This window comes from Sturnira hondurensis, unplaced genomic scaffold, assembly GCF_014824575.4.
Source record: "Sturnira hondurensis isolate 20B ecotype Veracruz unplaced genomic scaffold, ASM1482457v3 Scaffold0019006, whole genome shotgun sequence".
Classification (NCBI taxonomy): Eukaryota; Metazoa; Chordata; class Mammalia; order Chiroptera; family Phyllostomidae; genus Sturnira; species Sturnira hondurensis.
In genome coordinates this window covers 12046435-12064710 of record NW_028091637.1, presented here as the reverse complement: position 1 = coordinate 12064710, position 18276 = coordinate 12046435, and the positions used below count along the sequence as shown (strand labels likewise).

At 40.4% G+C, this 18276-nt stretch overlaps 1 protein-coding gene across 2 annotated transcripts in view; it reads right to left on the bottom strand.

Annotated features, from left to right (window-relative positions):
- ARPP21 (cAMP regulated phosphoprotein 21) overlaps positions 1–18276 on the bottom strand; it is a 146781-nt gene that overhangs the window by 95513 nt on the left and 32992 nt on the right. For both annotated transcript variants that reach the window (XM_037070763.1, XM_037070762.1), the window contains exons 2-6: positions 9152–9326; positions 7227–7393; positions 6159–6200; positions 5312–5401; positions 1258–1402 (exon numbers count right to left, since the gene is read on the bottom strand). In XM_037070763.1, the coding sequence (XP_036926658.1) occupies positions 1258–1402; positions 5312–5401; positions 6159–6200; positions 7227–7355 (406 nt within the window). In that variant the 5' untranslated portion in view covers positions 7356–7393; positions 9152–9326. The remainder of the gene's footprint in view (positions 1–1257; positions 1403–5311; positions 5402–6158; positions 6201–7226; positions 7394–9151; positions 9327–18276) is intronic.

Below are 18276 nucleotides of genomic sequence, written 5' to 3'. Positions count from 1 at the left end.
ATGAAAATTAGATTTGGAGGTTGAGAACACCCGATAGGTCCTGAATACAGAAGGACCTAGAGGTCACAGGAAGGGAGAGGGGAAGTAGGCACAGTCTGGGTGGATGGCGGGTGGAGTCAAATATCACGTGTTCATTTTGTGCTTGAAATCAGCAAGGGCACGACCTCCACGTGGTGGGTAATCTCAGCCCACAGAGAGAGCTCTCAGGAGGGTGAGATCCCATGGAACCCTCTCAATCTTAAAACAGAGGAGGCACACAATGAAAGCTCTAAGAATAAATATGAATCTGCAAAATACAGGAGGATACCCAGTATTTCCAAGTCTTTCAAAATCTTCTGATACTAGCTAAAGCCTAATTTCTAAAGCCATTTTAGGAACCTGTACTTCTTATTCTGTGCACACCTTGGGTTTTAGATATTCGGCAGTGAAGACAATTATTCTAAGCAGATATGCCGTTATAGAGCATAATATTGGAAGCAGGCATCACTCTTCAGCTGATGCCCTATTCTTTCTTCGTTATTAAAAAGAAAGTCTACTGCAAAGCCATTTATCCATAGCATCCTTTGTGTCAACTTATTTTTGTTTTTACTTTTGCTTTCTTGTTTTTCTTTTAATTTTGTGCAATTCTATCTATGGCAATGATTTGAGAAGTTCAGAGAGTAGGTTTGCAGGTTTAGAAGGAATGACGTTTTGGGAACACTTTACTGAGGTAGAACTCTATATATTTTAAGTGAGATATTATGTGGCAGTATATGGATTGCACAGACCGAATTCATCTGCACCAGGTAAAATGTTGGGTATTCTCATTGCCATTGACACTCACACACCTGTGCTTTGGGGAGGACATCACTTATGGATGGAGAACTGTTAATGCTCTACCTGTCCTTTAAGATAAACGTGACCATGAAGATGCAAAACTGGCTATCATGGCTGTTCATCAATCCAAATCGATGGGACTAACAGAGCTGAAACCAGAGCAGATTTATATTCATTGCTTGTATGAACTTATCTTTGAAACTAGGAGACCTGAATGAAAATCCAGAAAAATATGCAATCCTAAAAAATAACCTTTCTGGTTACACAAATAATGACACCATGAATGGGGGGAATATCAAGTTCACATCTTTTACACACACATACACACAAAGTTAAGGGCAAAGTTTGGTGAGAGGTGAATAGCATGTAAAACCTAGAATGTATTCTGTGACTCCTCATGTGCCCCAACTGAGTACGTTAAGGAAACATTTTTACATTCACCTTTTGATAACATTCTGATCTTGGGTTTTTCAGAGGATTTATCTTTGTTTTTATCCTTTTCTTTTTCTCTTTCAGTGTCATCTTTCCTAGATTTATCATCCTCTTGCAGGCTGGGAAAACTGGAAAGCTGTAAATGAATTGATTCCTGTTGGGGAAAAAATATAATAATTTAGGGCCAGATTTAATCATTTCTGTCCGGTTTCCATTTTGCCTAGAGGTTATTAAGCACAGGAAAATGGAAGCCAGGTGCAGATTTTCTTTTCTCTTAAATGGTAAAATACCTGTCAGAAAAAAAAAATAATAATTGCCCTTTATGGTGAATTCAAGTTCAGAAGCCAATGGGAGGTCATGAGAAACACCTAGTGCTAGAACTTCGCCTCATGGTTGCTAACCTTAAGCAAGTTACTCTCCTGTAGATCACAGCTCTTATTTTCTCTACAGGTTTATTTTAATCACTTAGGAAAAATTCTTTACCAGTAAAGCTTGCAAAACAGCCGGTGTCATCTCTCAAAGAAAGAGAGGTTTCTATAGCTCTTTCTTATAATCTCTTGTCAGAATAAATTGGCACAAATACAAACAGACAGATGTTACGAGTCATAATTACAGATAGAACAGACATAAATAAAGACCCCAAGAGCCAATTTACAACAAAAAGTCTACGTTAGAACTGTATCAGCAGTGATTTTAACTACTAAAAAAATCAAACTATATAATTGCAAGAATCTTAGGTATGAATTATTGTCATATGCTGTTTACAAATGCCCTTAATAAGTCATCATAATATATTGTACAATAAGCATTGCCTTTTAGAAAGCATAGAGAATAGAACATTTTCTGTCAATTATATATAAATATTTAAGATGACTTTAATTTTAGTATCAGTCAATCCTTTACAAAATGTAAGATTCTCTTAGACTGATGCTTGGGATGATGGACAATTTGCAGTGTTTGGGCCGAACACACTTTTATATTTATTCATGTTGTACTAAAATCGATCATTTTGTATTAAATCATAATATGTCCACTGTTTTGAAGAAGAATGAACCAAAATATGTTTTTCAGTTTTATGAAAAACCTGCGCTATGATTAAAATTATGACAATTTAGCAAGCAGTGAGCCCACATGTTCTTATGTAAGAGACCATTTGATGGGAAGGCTTTTTTCCAGTAGTGACATTAAAATCTGTGACGTAAGGGAGAAAAATATTCCCAATGACTAACAGTGTTTTTCACTGAAAACTAAACTAGTGCTCATCTACATGTGACTAAACCAACGCCTGTACATCCTCAAATTACGGCCAATATGGGATTCTTAGTGGCTCTTGGTTAACTCGTGTGCTCGAACAAGCGGAACATCAAAGTCCTTCGAAGCCACATTTCTTTTGTGGGAGGGGCTCTGTTGTGAATTCATGGCTGGCCTGAAAAGTCAGCATGGTTGGAAAGACATGCTATAGAAGATGAAACAAAACGCTTTCTCATGAACACGTATTTTTTAGCTGATTTCCTGATATTTAACACATTATCCTGGGGATGAACATATACAAAACATGTAACACTGAATGTAATTTGATTACAGGGTCTTGTCACTTGATTTGGGACAGAAATGTCTTAACCCACAAAGCTCCAGGCAGATTTTCGGGTTCTGATTTGTTTCTACTTGCTAGGCAAACAGCCGAAAACATTTCTGGTTCTGAAGACAAGGTGGGGGCAGGGAAGAACCCATCTGACATTTGATCAGGTGGGGACACCGAGGGTCCCGGTCCATGAAAGTGGTCTCATTGCTTCTTCAAAACCAGTTCAATCATCCAGCCTCCATAAGTTTACATCTAAAACCAAAGAGGCTTGGAAACATGAATGTAAGAACAGAGGCTAATGGACATCATTTACCAAAAAAATGAACAAACTCAGGCCATGTGTGGAACCAGGTTACGCCCAGAAAAATACCTCTCTGTTCTATACATAAATATACATCATGGTGTTGAAAGAACACACAAAAGTGCTATAAAGTTGGTAAAAAACAATCTGTTATTTTTTAATATTTTTATTGATATGCTCAATAATAAAATACAAGTGTTAATAAATACATTGGTACAGGATAAGTTTATGTCCAACAACAGTAAAAGAATGATTCAAGTTGCAGTAATACACTGATAGATAAAGAGTATAACATTAGAAAAGCAAAACTCTTTTAACTTAAGGACAGACCGAACCATCAACTATGGGTCTGAGATCAAGTAATACAGGTAGCAAGAGTTTTTCCCCACACAGGAAAATGAAGGCAGTTTTCCAAATACTGGGAATATACAAACGTTGGGGAAGCAATACAATCCGCACACTATACTCACACCCTGGGATTCAGATCCCACGCTTTGTAAGTGCCCGTGGTAGCTAATGAAGGCATTGCATATGAGCTCGAAGGTCTGCTTGTTTATTCTCTAAAAGACTAGCATGGCCACTTGCTTATATGTGCGTCTGGGTATTTTCTAGCAGCCCCCTGCTCCCACCCCCCCCTCAGCCAGTCCAGAGAAAAGCTTGCAAGCTCTAATTCTCTCCTATGAAGCTAATCTTGGTTACTGAGCTTGGAACCAGCAGGAGCAAAGCACCGTTTGCATCTTATTTCTCTGCACCAATGGTATGGAGAAACTAGACCTAGTAGGTCCAGGACGGGCGCTATGATACAGATGACCTCTTAAAAAATTTCCTCCTGGTACCTCACCAAATGGGCTCAAAATCAGACTATGTCCGTAAAGGCTCCCCTCCTCTGCCCTGCATTGAAGTAGGGGACAAGTGGGGCATTCCTTCTCCCAGAGTCTCTCATTCTGCAGAGTTAACACATATTGTGTGCAGTAGATTACAAGCCATCAGCCAACATGTGAATAGTACAAGCCGTGATTTTCACATGATTCCCTCTTCTCAATCTCCATTAAAAATAGAAGCACAAATAAAATGCTGAAGAAAAACCACACATTTCTCAGAACCCAAGGAAAATAAAGCTTGCGGATGACAGACAGTGATGGCTACAGAAAGGTAGCCCGTCCATGCCTTACGACATGAGTGGCAGGTTGAGAAAATGAGGCTAGAGAAAAAAAAATACTCTTAGGACAAAATCTATCAGGGATTTGTTTTTGGTCCTTTTAAAGAAAGTGCTTTCAATGCTCTCTGTGACCATGAGGAGAATTTAGAGTATTTCAATTAAAGTAACAAAGAGAAAAGGCAAAACAAGACCCAACAAAAAATAATGATATCTTAAATCAATTTTCCCTCCCCTGGGCTCAGATAAATCATTTTGCTTTTGTCTTGACTGCTCCCGGTCTCTGATAAAATAAGGGAAATAGCAGCAGCAAGACTATTTTAATAAAAGCTAATACGATGCCCTAAAAGGCAAACCAAAGTAAATGTGATGTGAAGTTTCCCACTTTGCACAAAAGGGTTTTGTTGGAATTTCTGTCGTTCCAGCCTAATAGTCCTGCTTTAGGTTAGCAATAATCACTCCAAGGATGAGCAGCAACATATTAATAACATTAACTGAAATTCACCATCAGCTTGGATTCATTTCTGAATAATTTTTCCAGTATTGAGACATCTCCACTAAAGGCCATAGAAGTATTTCTGCAAAACTGGATGCATTTTTTTCACTCTTTCTTACATTTCTTATAGGCAAATGTATTTTCAGGGGCATGAGAGGTAAGAATCTTCCATAAGGAAGGAGTCGGGGCATTTAGGGCTATATTTGGTTCAGTCTTATCAACAGAGAGCCTTTGAGGGAATTCAGCACTACCGGGCTTACTTTTTAAACTTTAATCTAAATTCTTTTGAATTCCTTTCCATTTGCAGTTTTCAGAGGGTCTGGAAAAAAGCAAACGTAATACTCTGTGACAAACTGCGATACTAGGTTAGCATGTCTCGTAAGCAGGGGATAAAAGCAGAAAGTGATTTCTCTCTTCTGTTATGTTTTTTTTTTCTCCCCCAACGCACTGTCCAACGCCAGATTACTACCCATGCACACACAGTCGGGTCCCCTTCATGCAGGTAACGGTAGTAACAGGGGAGTGTACCTGATCCTGCAGATTCTCCCCTCCAGGTCTGGACGAGGATTCTTCACAGACAGCAAGACTACGTGTCAGTTTACCTTTACCTGCTCCTGACTTGGAAGGGGAAAGAGGAGGGGCAGAAAAGAAAAGAGAGAAAACAAACAGAAAACATTCTCAGGCCCTCATATCATCTCCACCTTCACCTGACAACCCCAAATCAGACCTTAAAACTGAGCTTCAGGTGAGCTGCTCGGGGCTGTCTACTTTGGTTCAAAGCGTCTGGCCCCCGTGTTGATGGGGACAAAGCCGAGGCAGGTGTGAGTGGATGGATTGGAGGAACGCTTTCAGCAAATCATGCCCACCGGGTCGGGCTGCTGCCGTTTCATGAAAATGCCAGAAAGAAAAGATGGCAGGAAATAATGTCTGCTAAAATGAAGCTTGGAAGCGACTTAACTGAGAAGATGCTTAAAACGGATGATAACGTGTCCCGAACACCAGCCTCTGTTTACTTCAAGGCGGAAATCCATTGGGAGATAAACATTTACCCCAGATTTAGCTTACAGTGAAAACAAAACAAGCAGCTGTTTGTTTTGTGAAGCACCGACAACTCTGCACGTGTGGCTGTGGGATGACACCCGGATGTTTGCAGATTTGTGAACCCAAAGGCTCCTGTGAAAAAGCCCTCAGCCCGAGAAAGGAAGGCAGAGGTGAACACCACCCCGTTAGACACAGACTGCACCACTACAGCCCACATCCACCACAGTATCTCCACAGAGCCCTCTGAATTGTTGGCAAATCCTTGAACTTGGATTGTGAAATATGCCACTGATGTCCATGATACCAGGTCTACATAGACTCTCTAGAACCCTACCTTTGACTTTCTTCTCTCTTGGTTCTGAGCCGCCAGTCGCCTCTGTATGTTAGAAAGAAAAGAAAGCAAAACAAAACAAACAAACAGTAAATAACAACCAGAGAAACAAGAGGAGAGAGAAGGAGAAGCAAAATGTGTCACTATAGCAGGGAACTCAACAGTAACAGCAACAAAGGCATTCTAAGTCCTGGGATCACATCAAATACTCTAGGCAAGCACGAGAGGCAGATTCCCCTCCTTGTTCCCCTAAATGACCATTGAACTTGTGGCTTTCTCTCCTTTAGAAGCTATTAGAGAGAAGAAAAGCCAACCTTGAAGGCTTTACACCATTGTATGGTTATCTGCCTTTGCTTCCTAGTCTATAAAAAAGAGTTCATACTTTTGTCGTTTGGTTTAGAGAAAATCCATACAAGCTATTTGCAACTACGGTTTGCTTTTCCTCTACTAAATCTCCGCCCCCCCCCCCCCCAACGCATGATGTATTTAATCATGCCACTTTTCCAGTATCATCAATCACCCTCACTTCCAATCTCCCCCCTCCTCCTTGTAGTTCTCTCTTTCTGTCTCTCTCTGTTTCTCTCTCTCCATCTCTGGTTGAGAATTCTAGGGCTTAGTTTGTTTCCCAGTAAGAATCAAACCTTCCCCTGCCTAGGAAAATCAGCAGAGTTCATGTCTTTGACTTTTTCTAGTGGGTCACCAGTGGAGTCTTCACCTTTCCCTGGAATAGCAAACCCATTTTTAAAACTCAGCTCACTTACGGCTGCCTTGGGAAAAGCCTTCCACAAACTCCTTGAGGTGGTCTAGAAATTAGTAGCATAGAGGAGCTGTGTGCAAACTTAGTCATGAAGTATGTTCTTTGAATAGTTTTTCATTTCAAAGGGCATTTAGGAGCACAGTTTAGTCAGAAAAAAAAAGGATTACCTTTACAGATTTCCTATTCATTTTACTAGTCAAACTGTTTGTTTGTTTGTTTTTTTTAAGAAAAAACACACCTTCAGGGTGGCTTAACAATGGAAAGAAGGGACTGTATGCAGTGGTCTGAGAAATAGTTTTTTCCCCGGGGCTTACCTGCAGCTCCAGCTTCTCCTCTTCATCCAGACTCTCTGACTTAACAATGCCATTCTCTGGAGTGGCCCTTTCCTGCTCAGTCCCGCCTTCCTCCACTATGGCCTGGTTCAGGTCCCCTGGCTCAGACATTCTTTCAGACGCAAATTAAAATAGCAAGGTTTGATGCCCTGCAAGGTCACAATGTCAGAAAGCAAAGTTAGAGCCAGGATTTTCGAGATGTTGCATTTCTCCCCTCACATCAAATTCAAATGAGCTGCCTGGGCGTCTCTGCCAATTTTATAGAAGAGGAGAATAAAAAACAAGATCACAGCAAGTACTCTAGGCAAGCACGAGAGGCAGATTCGGTCACCCTCTCCACACCCCCATAAACACAGACACTTGTGAACACACCTTGCTATCAACATGGGTAAACAAATAAACGGAGACACGTGCACACATCTAACAGCCCCTGGGCCCCACTACAAAGTAGCAGGAAAAGAAAAAGCGTATTTCTCCAACTCTTGAACAGATGGCTGAGTCAAGAGGCGGTACTGGTGTTCTGTAGCAGCTTTAGGACGATTCAAAAATTATCCACCAGTTTTAACCATAGACATACTTTTCTAGGTATGAGGAACACAATGCACACTATAAGGGGCAACAAATTAATTTAAGCAGTAATAATCCAGTATAAATATAGGATCCAAGTTGCGCACTAAACCTTTCAGAGCCAAGGCTTTCAGGCTGCAAACTGACAGTGTCGTTATTCAAAGCCTAAGCCCTCTCCCAGGCTGGTGCTGCAAGGGTCCCTGGAAGCAAGTCTCTGGCGGCAGCTCCGAGGAGGTTATCACACTGAACCGCGCTTCTGCGGGCTCACAACACACTACCGCCCAGACACGAGAGATGGCTTTCAGAGTTCAAGCTTGTTTGTTATTTATCCATTTTTCTCCAACCCCTGACACTTTCCCTTCTGATAGGCTGTCAAATGGGGCTCATGAATAATTTAGCATTTACTTTCTCCTCGGTGTCTTTTTTTAAAATGTGAGGGAAAAGGGAGGGAAGAAAGGAAAGAAAGAGAAAGGAAGGAAGGAAGGAAGGAAGGAAGGAAGGAAGGGAGGGAGGGAGGGAGATGGGAGAAGGAAGGAAAGAGAAAAAGAGAGAAAAGGACATTGTAGCCTAGAAAGTCAGGGTTGTTTTTTTTTTTTCCACAAAAATTCCCAAGTAGTGACTGCTCTATTCCCAGTCACTACAAGGGTAATTATTATTGGACAAATCAGTGTTCTGAAATGTTCCTTTGGGAGTGTTTAATTACCATTTGCTAATTCAGTATCTTCATTTCCAACAGGATATAGGAAATGCAAGAAAAAGCTAAAACACAGCGATTTCTATTGCAAATTTCCTAAGATCCACCGTGACAGGACAGATGGTATCTAATGATATCTTTAAAAGGCTCATTTGGCAAAGGATTGTGGGAATGAAAATGGAAAAGTTTTCTTAAAGGATGGTAGTTTGAGTCTGTGAGTGACTAATGAGCAATGCTTTTAGGTTTGGGGAGGTTTTAGGTGGTTCCATCCGGTGCATTTTGACATATTTCTCTTCTTCCCGTGAAACTGGGTATGTATGTAGTTAAACAAAATAAAAAGTTCTGTTTGCCAATGGCAAACAGCGCGTTTCTCAATGTATTGGGCAGAGAGGGAGGAGACGGGACTTCTGTTCCCCAAAACTTTTTTTCAGAGCCTTTCAGTAAAAAACAGATCGCAACCAGATTTAAAATGGAAAATGGAATGAACAAACTGAGTTCAATTGTACAAACGAGAAGCCAGCTGAGTCTCTAATACAGACAATGTCTGTTTTGTTTACACCTAATGAACTGCTCTATGCAAACAGGCACATTTATATAACAATAAAAAATACAGATGAGATGACTGCCAGGCAACAAGACTCTTTACCTTCTATGCAGAATCCCTGCTGTAGGTCTTGGCGACTCACTAAACGGCTTCTGTCGTTCTACACCGGGAAAATCCACACAAGTGATCAGAGGTAACTGGAGTCCCATGTCCCCGTTAACAGTTCGGAATGCCCATGTCCATGCGATTCCCTTACACAGTGTGACACATCGTCAACCTGAAAAAAGATGAAATGTCAGTAGTAAGAATTGCAATAATCATGGTAGGGTGAAGGACCAAAGAAAGAAGACCAGGTTTCTAACACTAATGACCAGCTTCCAGCAAAATCACGTTCACAGCTTGATCCAGCTCCACCTGTCTCAAGCTGCCTGTTTCTTCTCTAATGAAGGCTGCAGCCGGCTGTTCAAGTCAGAATGGCACCCACGCAAGGAGCTAAAATTAACAATTGCATTATGCACTGAAGATTACTCACTTCAATTTTAACCTTTTTTAGTGAAATCTCTCACTTTATTTTTTTTTAAAAAAAAAAGAGCTTGTGTGTTTGCTTCAATGAGAATCTGGATCACCTAGGAGCAAAAGTCTTGCCTCTTTTTTTTTAACCAAAGCCTTTGTCTTCATTATCGATTCATCTAATATCCCTTAATGTTGTTTCTGACTCCTTTCTTTACGAAAGTTATCCTAATGAAGCGTCTGTAAAGATTTTGATTTAATGAGGCATTATCTGTAAGGTAAAACAGAGCAGGTTCTCAACGGCACGTCTGGCAGCCCTTTCCTCTTCGCTTACAGTTTGGGAGGAAGCACCCCGAATATTCCTGTTGCAGGGTGAACACACGTCTCTCCGGACTCCTCCCTCCCCAGCAGGGTTGCCACCATCAGCTGGGCATTCTGTTTGACAGCAAAGACACGCTGTCAGAGGGATTCAACAGATTTGCAAACTTCGAGCTTGTTGAAAACAATCCATGCTATAATGTGTACTTTCTTTTTCTCACCACTCCTACAGGAGCAGTGGCAAAGACAGCTTGAATGCAAACACAGAGACGAATCACTAATAGCATTTGCCAAAACCAAGCTGCATCAGTCTCCTTTCGCTGCAAGTCTGCTCTGTCGCACACCTGCTAACTCCGACAGCACACACGCCTCTTCCATCACATACCCATCTCTGAAAACAATAAATGCACCTCAGTTATGCAGTCTGAAGTTCAGAAACCCTCTCTGCCTCCTCCTCATTGCCCCCCCCTCCCAAGTTTAAATGAGCACAGCTGGCCCTCACAGGATTTCACTGTGGCTATGTTAACAGCCTATTGGGTTACAACGCCATTTGTTGTGCGAGAGAAAAACAACTTTTGAAAAAGCAATTGCTTAGACAGTCAATCCATGCTTCCAGCTTTATCCATGTTTTATTAAAATGGATAATTTGGCCTTGAAATATGCTTCTTTTGTTGTTAAAAATTATATAGCTCACTGAGAGAGAAGCAAAGATGCATTTAGAACAACAATAAATGGTTCATCGACAGTAATTTTAATTTTCCCACTTTGACCAGTTTCACCATAACTACTATGACTATCACTCAATATCAAATAGAAGTCCACACAGTTTAAAATCAGAACCTACTTAAGTAACCAGCCATTATCTAATATGTCTTAGAATAAGTGCCAGTAATGGATGGAATTACCAAATGCTTTTTGAATTCCGTTTCCTTTTCCCAAAGAAAATGAAGCTGTCAATGATCAATCAAAACCTTTTGCCTCCTTTCCTTGATCCTCATATCTGTACAGCGGCCTTTAATCCAAGAGGTGGGTGTCAACGCAGTTTTCCAATCTAAACCTAGTCGCGTTATTCCAGCCCCTGTAGGTGGATGCAAGATATACTTCTTCCCATGGAGAAAGAGAAAGAACAAACTGATATCCACTCAACCAACTTGAAGCGTGAACAGCCTGGATACATGTGTGTGCGTAATTACCAGGACGTGTTTTGAAATAGCACTGAGCTCTGAAGCCAGCGAGGTATTATTCTTGCATGCCTGAATCATAAAGTCATCATCTACCAAGATAAAAGCGAATACGGGCATATGGGAATGAGCAGAGAGAAACATATGGATCCCAAATATTTTTGTCACTGATTAAAATTGTTCTCTTTGCTAGGGAAACAGTGCCAGGAAATCAACTCTACTCTAGCGTTTTGTTCCTCAAACTAACCCAGCTCTTCCAATGCCATTTAATCTTAATCTGTTCCAATTGCTCCCATTGTCACAAAGAAGGAAACTGTTCTAAACAAATATCTTTAATCCAACCTTTAGCTAATAGATATTCTGGACAAGTCGTCATTGGTATGGCTGGAGGGGTGGGGGGAGGAAGAGGAGACTCAATTCAAACACACAAAATACGTTACTGCAGTTCTTTCCATGAAAACATTTTCATCCTAATCCCGAGCAGCAATTTTCAACCTTTTTCATCCCTTGGCACACATCAACTAATTCCTAAAATTCTGCAGCACAACAAAAAATATGCTTTTTGTGAACCTGACAAAAATATGTATAATTTGGATTCATTTACACTGGCTGTTTATCGTTGTGTTAGCTATCGTAATTTTTTTATTTGACAAGATAAAGGAAAAGAGGTCAATACCCCTGACTAAGTAGTCGGGCAGTACGTGTTTTAAAAATTCTTGCAGCACACCAATTGAAAATCACTGATTTTAGAGGATAGAATTTAGTAAAGGCAGTTAGTTAATCACTGGGGAAACAAGCCATAGGAAATGGTCAACAGTGCTCTCCCCTATTTACAATGAGGAAAATAAGTCAAATAGTTAGCTTTTCCCCTTATATTTGTGCTGTTTCGTATGTCTTCACCCGACTTTCCAGTTGAAAAGAGTCGTGATTATGGGATTGTGGGGATGAGAAAGAAAGGAAGAAGGTACAGTGCAAAATACCAAATATTCTACCCTTCGTCACCACCAAGAAAATAGCTGGGTCCTAATTGTGTATGTGTGTGTTACATATATGAATCACTGAGCTGTTATGTGGAGACAGAAAGATCAAACTTGATTCATATTCCAACAATAATTTCATTCTCAGGGGATAGGCGAAATGGGAAACTAAAGTTAAATTCTATCAGCAAGATGGGAGGGTCACTTCATTAGTCACTTTCCTCACAATCTTTTCAATAAGAATTAACACAGGATGACTAACCTTACCCCAAATCAGTATAGGAACTTTGTAATGAAAAAGTGGGGGAAAGAAGGGGCAGTTAAGTCAAGGAACATGTATGAAGGACCCATGAACAAAGACACAGGGTTGGGGGGGGCGGGAGGATTGAATGTGGGAAGTGGGGTGGGTAGGTCAGAGGAGAGCAATGGGGGCTGGGAATGGGGACAACTCTAATTGAACAACAATAAAAAATTTAAAAAAGAAAAGAAGTAATACAACCAAGATTTACTTATTTGAATGATTGAAATATTTCTTCCATATACACTGTTCCTTTTTTTTGAGCTTGTCAGAGTTCTGCAAATGTAAATCACTTGCAAGTTGCAGTAATATTAGTGACTTTTCAGTTTGCTACATATGATATTTAAGACCTACAAGGGCTTATACACCAAAAGATATATCCTATTCTCAAAGAAGTTATTCTATTAATGTTTCTAAAATATTATAAATATTGTGCGGTTAAATTAAAAGAGTAAAAGAAGTCATTGGAATATAATTCTTTCAGAAATGAGAATAACTGTAGTGTGAACAGAGTGTATAAACTAATACCTTCAGCAAGTTTGAAAATTTCCCCACATGACAAAAAAAATCAATAAGAAGTTTTCACATAAATTGAATCTCCCCCCAAAAATGTTCTTCAACACACGTACAAGAAACACTCAACCAGAAGATACACCCTCTAATTAAAACATTTTCTGGTCAACTCACTGCATAGGCATTCTGTAAGATTAATGCACCACAAATATATACGCTATATATGCACCAATGACCAGACAACTGTTTTGAAGGAAAATCCCAGAAGGATATTTAAGAAAAGGTTTTTTCCACATTGGGATTTTAGGGGATATAAATATTTTATATGAATATTCTTATCTGAGCTTTAATGGCTAAGTAATTTATAAAGATATGCAGAGCATCACTTTGTCTTCTGTGACTATGGCAATAAGCTGGTCTCAGACGTAACCTACATTTACTTTCAGCAGAATTCCAGGAATGGAAACAACTGATGTCAAGGGTATGGGCATAAGAGCAGCCCTCCAATAATCACAATGACCTTCAAAATGGAGAGATCTGGTCTCAATAAAAACATCTGCAGGAGAAAGGCCTGTGTTTCCATTCTTATAACGAGTCTTTACTGAACCTCTACTATGTGTAAGGATGTCCTACATTGTGGTCAATACTCAGGTCAACTAGCACAATCTCAAAAATAATTCTCCCCTGAAGATTAATAAAACAGAAATATAAACACTTCTAAAGGACCCACACGAGAAATTTAAAAAATGGACTGAATAATTTTATCTTCATTATGAACTGGAAAGTTAAGATGATTTCTGCTTTTATGATTCTTAATTGTTTTCTCAGTGTATTTCGAAGGCAGGAAGACATAAACTTGGGAGAGGCATCTAACGAATTGGATCCCAGAATAAATATGTGGATGTCCCCAAAGAATGAACTAATTGATGAAGGTAATGAAGTGAAGTATAGAAAGGGTCCATATAAGATCTCACACTTGGGTTCCCACCCAAAAGTTGTATCACATTTGGCTTAGACAAAAGAAGGTTTAGGAAGGACAAAAAACAGCTATTTTCAAATGCTTAAAGCATATTCAGATCAAGAGAAGTTGGCCTTGCTTGGTATTGCTACAAGTGTTAGAACCAGGGCGGGAGGAAAAGAACTTACATTTTTAAACATAGAACTATCATATGGCCCAGCAATTCCACTCTTAGATATATATCCAAAAGAATGAAAGCCTTCACACAGATGTTTGTATTACTAATGTTTATACCAGCATTATTCATAACGACCAAAAGGTGAAGACCTCTTAAGTGTCCATCCACAGATGAGTGGATAAACAAGACACGGCATATACAAATGACGGGATACTATTAAACCATAAAAATGGCATGAAATTGGGATACATGCTACAATACGGATGAACTTTGAAAACATAATGCTTAGTAAAACAATCCAGAAATAGAAGAACAAGCATTACGTAAGTCCTCTTATATGAGGTGCCTAGAACAAGCAAATTCATAAAGATAGAAAGCAAAATAGAGGTTACCAGAAGGTGGAGGTAGCAAAGAAAGTGGTTATTGTCTAACTGGTACAGAGTTGTTGTTGGGATGATTAAAAAAAGTAGTGGATACAGATGCGGTGATGGTTACACAACACCGTGAATGTAGGCAATGCCAGCAAATTATACATTTTTGAAGGGTTAAGATGATAAATATCATATTTTATATATATATTTGACCACAATAAAAAGCTAAAGACACCTTTTTTTCTTCCTGACTATAAATCAAGAATAAACAAATCAATATACACACAAACAGATCAAAGGTAGAAATGAGAGAACTACTTAAAAAATTTCCCTGATATGTTGACAATACATGCATGTAAAGACAAGTTTTGTGGATTAACCTGCCCAAGTTTGTACTTGGCTCTAACAGATAATAAATGGGACTTCAGTAATCTCATCCTCATCTGAGCAGTCTCATCTCTGGCAAGATAAGCTTTGCTATTTAATCATCTAATGTGGACATTGCAAGAATAGAAGGGTGGGATGTGATGTTCAGAGAACCTTCCAATGTACTTCTACCAGGGTCCACATGTGCATGGCCAACATGTTCTCATCCACTAAAAGTAACAGCCACCGTAACTGAAAAAGACAACACTATCAATTTTGATGCCCAGAGCTTACAGTCTTACTGCAGTAAAAACATCAGGATGCCAATAATCTGAGTGAGAAAACTGGACGTAGCAGCACAGCTATTCAGCAGCTCTATCCCATCATTGCCTTTTTTGCATAATTTTTTATTGCAGATAAGGAGAATCTACAATAAAATTCATGCCACAGAGAACCGGGCCAATGGCTCTGCCGCCACGTTAGAAAATAAGTCAAATAATCTGAGAAGGCATTGAGGATGGTTTTGGTTCCACGATGTGACCACTAGGACTAGTCTCAAGATTTTTAAAGATTTTTATTTTTATTTATCTTTAGAGAGAAGGTGAGGGAGAGAGAAAGAGGGGGAGAAAACCACCGATGTGCAGGAGAAACATTAATTGGTTGCCTCTTGCATGTCCCCAACTGGAGATACAGCCTGCAACCCAGACATGTTCCCTGACTGGGAACTGAACCAGCAACCATTCAGTTCACAGCCTGGTGCTCAGTTCACGGAGCCACACCATCTAGGACCAGTCCCAGGATTTTTAAATGGCCTTAACCTTCATAACCTATGCAGGCTGATCACTCCCTTATATTTCCTACATTATTCTATTAAGAGACTAGGCATGATTTATCCATACACAGGGCAGAGTCATCAACCTCCAGACTGGTGCAAACTTAAAAAAAAAAAAAAAGCGGGGAGCACAAGCACACAGAGAACCAGAGCTTTGCAAAGAACCTTGAAATAATGTCAGCGTTAAATCCCGCGACAGAGACACAACCATACAGTGACCGAGCTGGACCAAAACCCTTTTCATTTTGACAGGGGTTCAGAGCTCTTTTTAATACACTGCATTCCCTTACCGACAGCTCTATTAGGAATCTGACCAGGCTCATCTAATCTAAGCAATTAACTCCCAGGATATTTCAAGAGAGCCCCACACATCGTTTTTCATTGGACCACTATGTGCTTTCCTCTCTCATGAGCCAGCAAACACTGCAGAGAAACCGCATAAACACACCTTCTGATGTGCGTTTCTCTCCTGATTGTATCTTTAAAATCACATGGACACATTTGGGTTTCTGGACATTATGCTCGGCCTTTGTCTGTGAAAAATCCTAGAAGTCCACAAGCTATAGCTGTCAGAATGTCTGCTAGCTCTCTTTCTGATTTCCTTCTTCCACTTCTGGAACTCATAGCACCCACCTTTCCAGAGGCCACACAGGAAATGACATTCCTGCATGATCCCCAGATTGAGTGTACCCAGGGTTTGCAGAAAGGCATTGAGTTTTTTTAATGTGGAATAATTAGAACCTACACTGCTGCCAGGACATACATTTAGAAATGTATGTCCCCCAAGCAAAAAGCCAGGATGTCAGATATGGAGAGCTGTCTAATCGTTCCAGCTACAACCAGAAGGAATTTTCCGGGAATGTAAATAACACTGCAGGCACCTTATTGATAATAATTCCACATAATGTCATTGAAACAAAAATGTTTCTAAATAGTCAGATAAATGTTTCTAAATAGTCAGATCTTCCAGGAATCCTAGGGAGGTGCATACTAATTGCAAATACCTGCCCTGAATCTCACTTACTGGGACTGCCTAGGACAAGTGACACTATCTTAGGGGATGATCAACTGAAATGATACATGCTAAACTCGGTTCCGTTCGGTTTGGTTCAAACAATACTTTAAAATTTCCTCTTGACCTGGACACCAAAAATGTCATCTATTATTTATTTTCAGTTATTTATACTGGCAACACCTTGTAATGGAAGAAGGATTTATCACAAAAAAATGCATATTTTTAACTCCGGCTTAAAGGATTAAAAATGATAAAAAATCGCCACGAAGGGCAAGTCACTTTAAAAGGGAGGGGTGGGGTGTTAATTTTATTCAGCATATCTGACATGAACTCTTTTCTCCTTCATTCTGACAAGGAGTGAAAGCAGCATCTGACGTGTCAAAAACAGTGAAACTCACCAAACGTGATAAGCGTGATGCTGTCACTGGTGTGAGAGTAGGAACTCACTGTTTGAGTCATTCCAACCTTTCCCGCAGAAAAAAAGGAAAGGAAGAGACACTGGGTGAAACGAATAAAGCGGAGATAAACTGATGAGTTATTATTCTGTCAGGTCTTTGAAATGGTGATAACATTGGAGTTTTTCTCGCCCTGTGTAAATTGGGGAAATGAGAGGGTTCCATTGCCATGATGCCTTTGTTTGCTCCTAGGTCAATGCTCAGTATCTGGGGCCACAGCATACGAATATTGCCTGCTTCCACGTTGCCTTTTCAGAATTATTATTAGCAAGTGTTACTGAACCAAATCAAAAGGCATCAACATGGAAGTTTAAATCACCCACCTGTGACCTCAGCTCTGCTCCCCACCTGCCCCCCCCCCCNCGCTGGTAGAAGAATGAAAGGTTTTCCAGGGAAGCAAAGGAATCAGAGGGCACTTCCCCAAAATAAAAAGCCGAAATGTGGGTCTAACGATTCTACGACTACAGGAGGCGTGTTCCCAGAAGGGAGAGAGAGAGTCGGGAGAGGGAAATTCAGCAGAAATGGGTGTCTGCTGCCATCCCAAGTGCAGCGTGTGGAATTTCAGGGACGGGAAACAAAGGGCGTTTCCTTTTTGGCGGGTAGCTCTGAGCTACCATCGTGTGTTAGCAGAGTGATACTGCTATTTCTTCAGGATTTAACAGTCACTCTAATCAACGTTTTCACCGACACACGTCATTTTGGACGGTTGTGCAGAGAGCTTTACATTTTATTCTCATACCCACTGCACCATTCATTCCTAGCCTGCAGCGGGGAAAGCGACAAGGAAGCCACCTGCTTGTCCTGTCTCTTCAGTGTTAAGTCAGCTGGCTGTCTGCTCCTTCAATCACTAGATCCCAGGTCTTAGCAATGCAGATGAGTCATTCTTTCGCAAGGCTTATAATTTCAACCAAGTAGTAAAATTCTCTTTCCTCCCACTATTTGAGAAGCTACACAATGACAGAGACTTTTGCCTGTTGAGTACACCTCCCTCCATGTTATCCCCAGCACTGAGAACAGCGCCTGGCAGGTGGTAGCATCTGTTGAGGCAGAACATGAGAGGAGGTTCCAAACTAACCGGGTACTCCTCAGGGACCGCTGGGGGACTCAGCTGTGATTCTGCAGCTTCCCCCTAAAACCCAAGGCATCGAGTGACTCCGAGGGTTAAGGGGCAAGGGTTAAAGTAAAACGCACACCCCAACAGCCACTAAAAGAGCAAAACCATGACATGCTGCCAGTGGTCGGACATGCTTCCAGA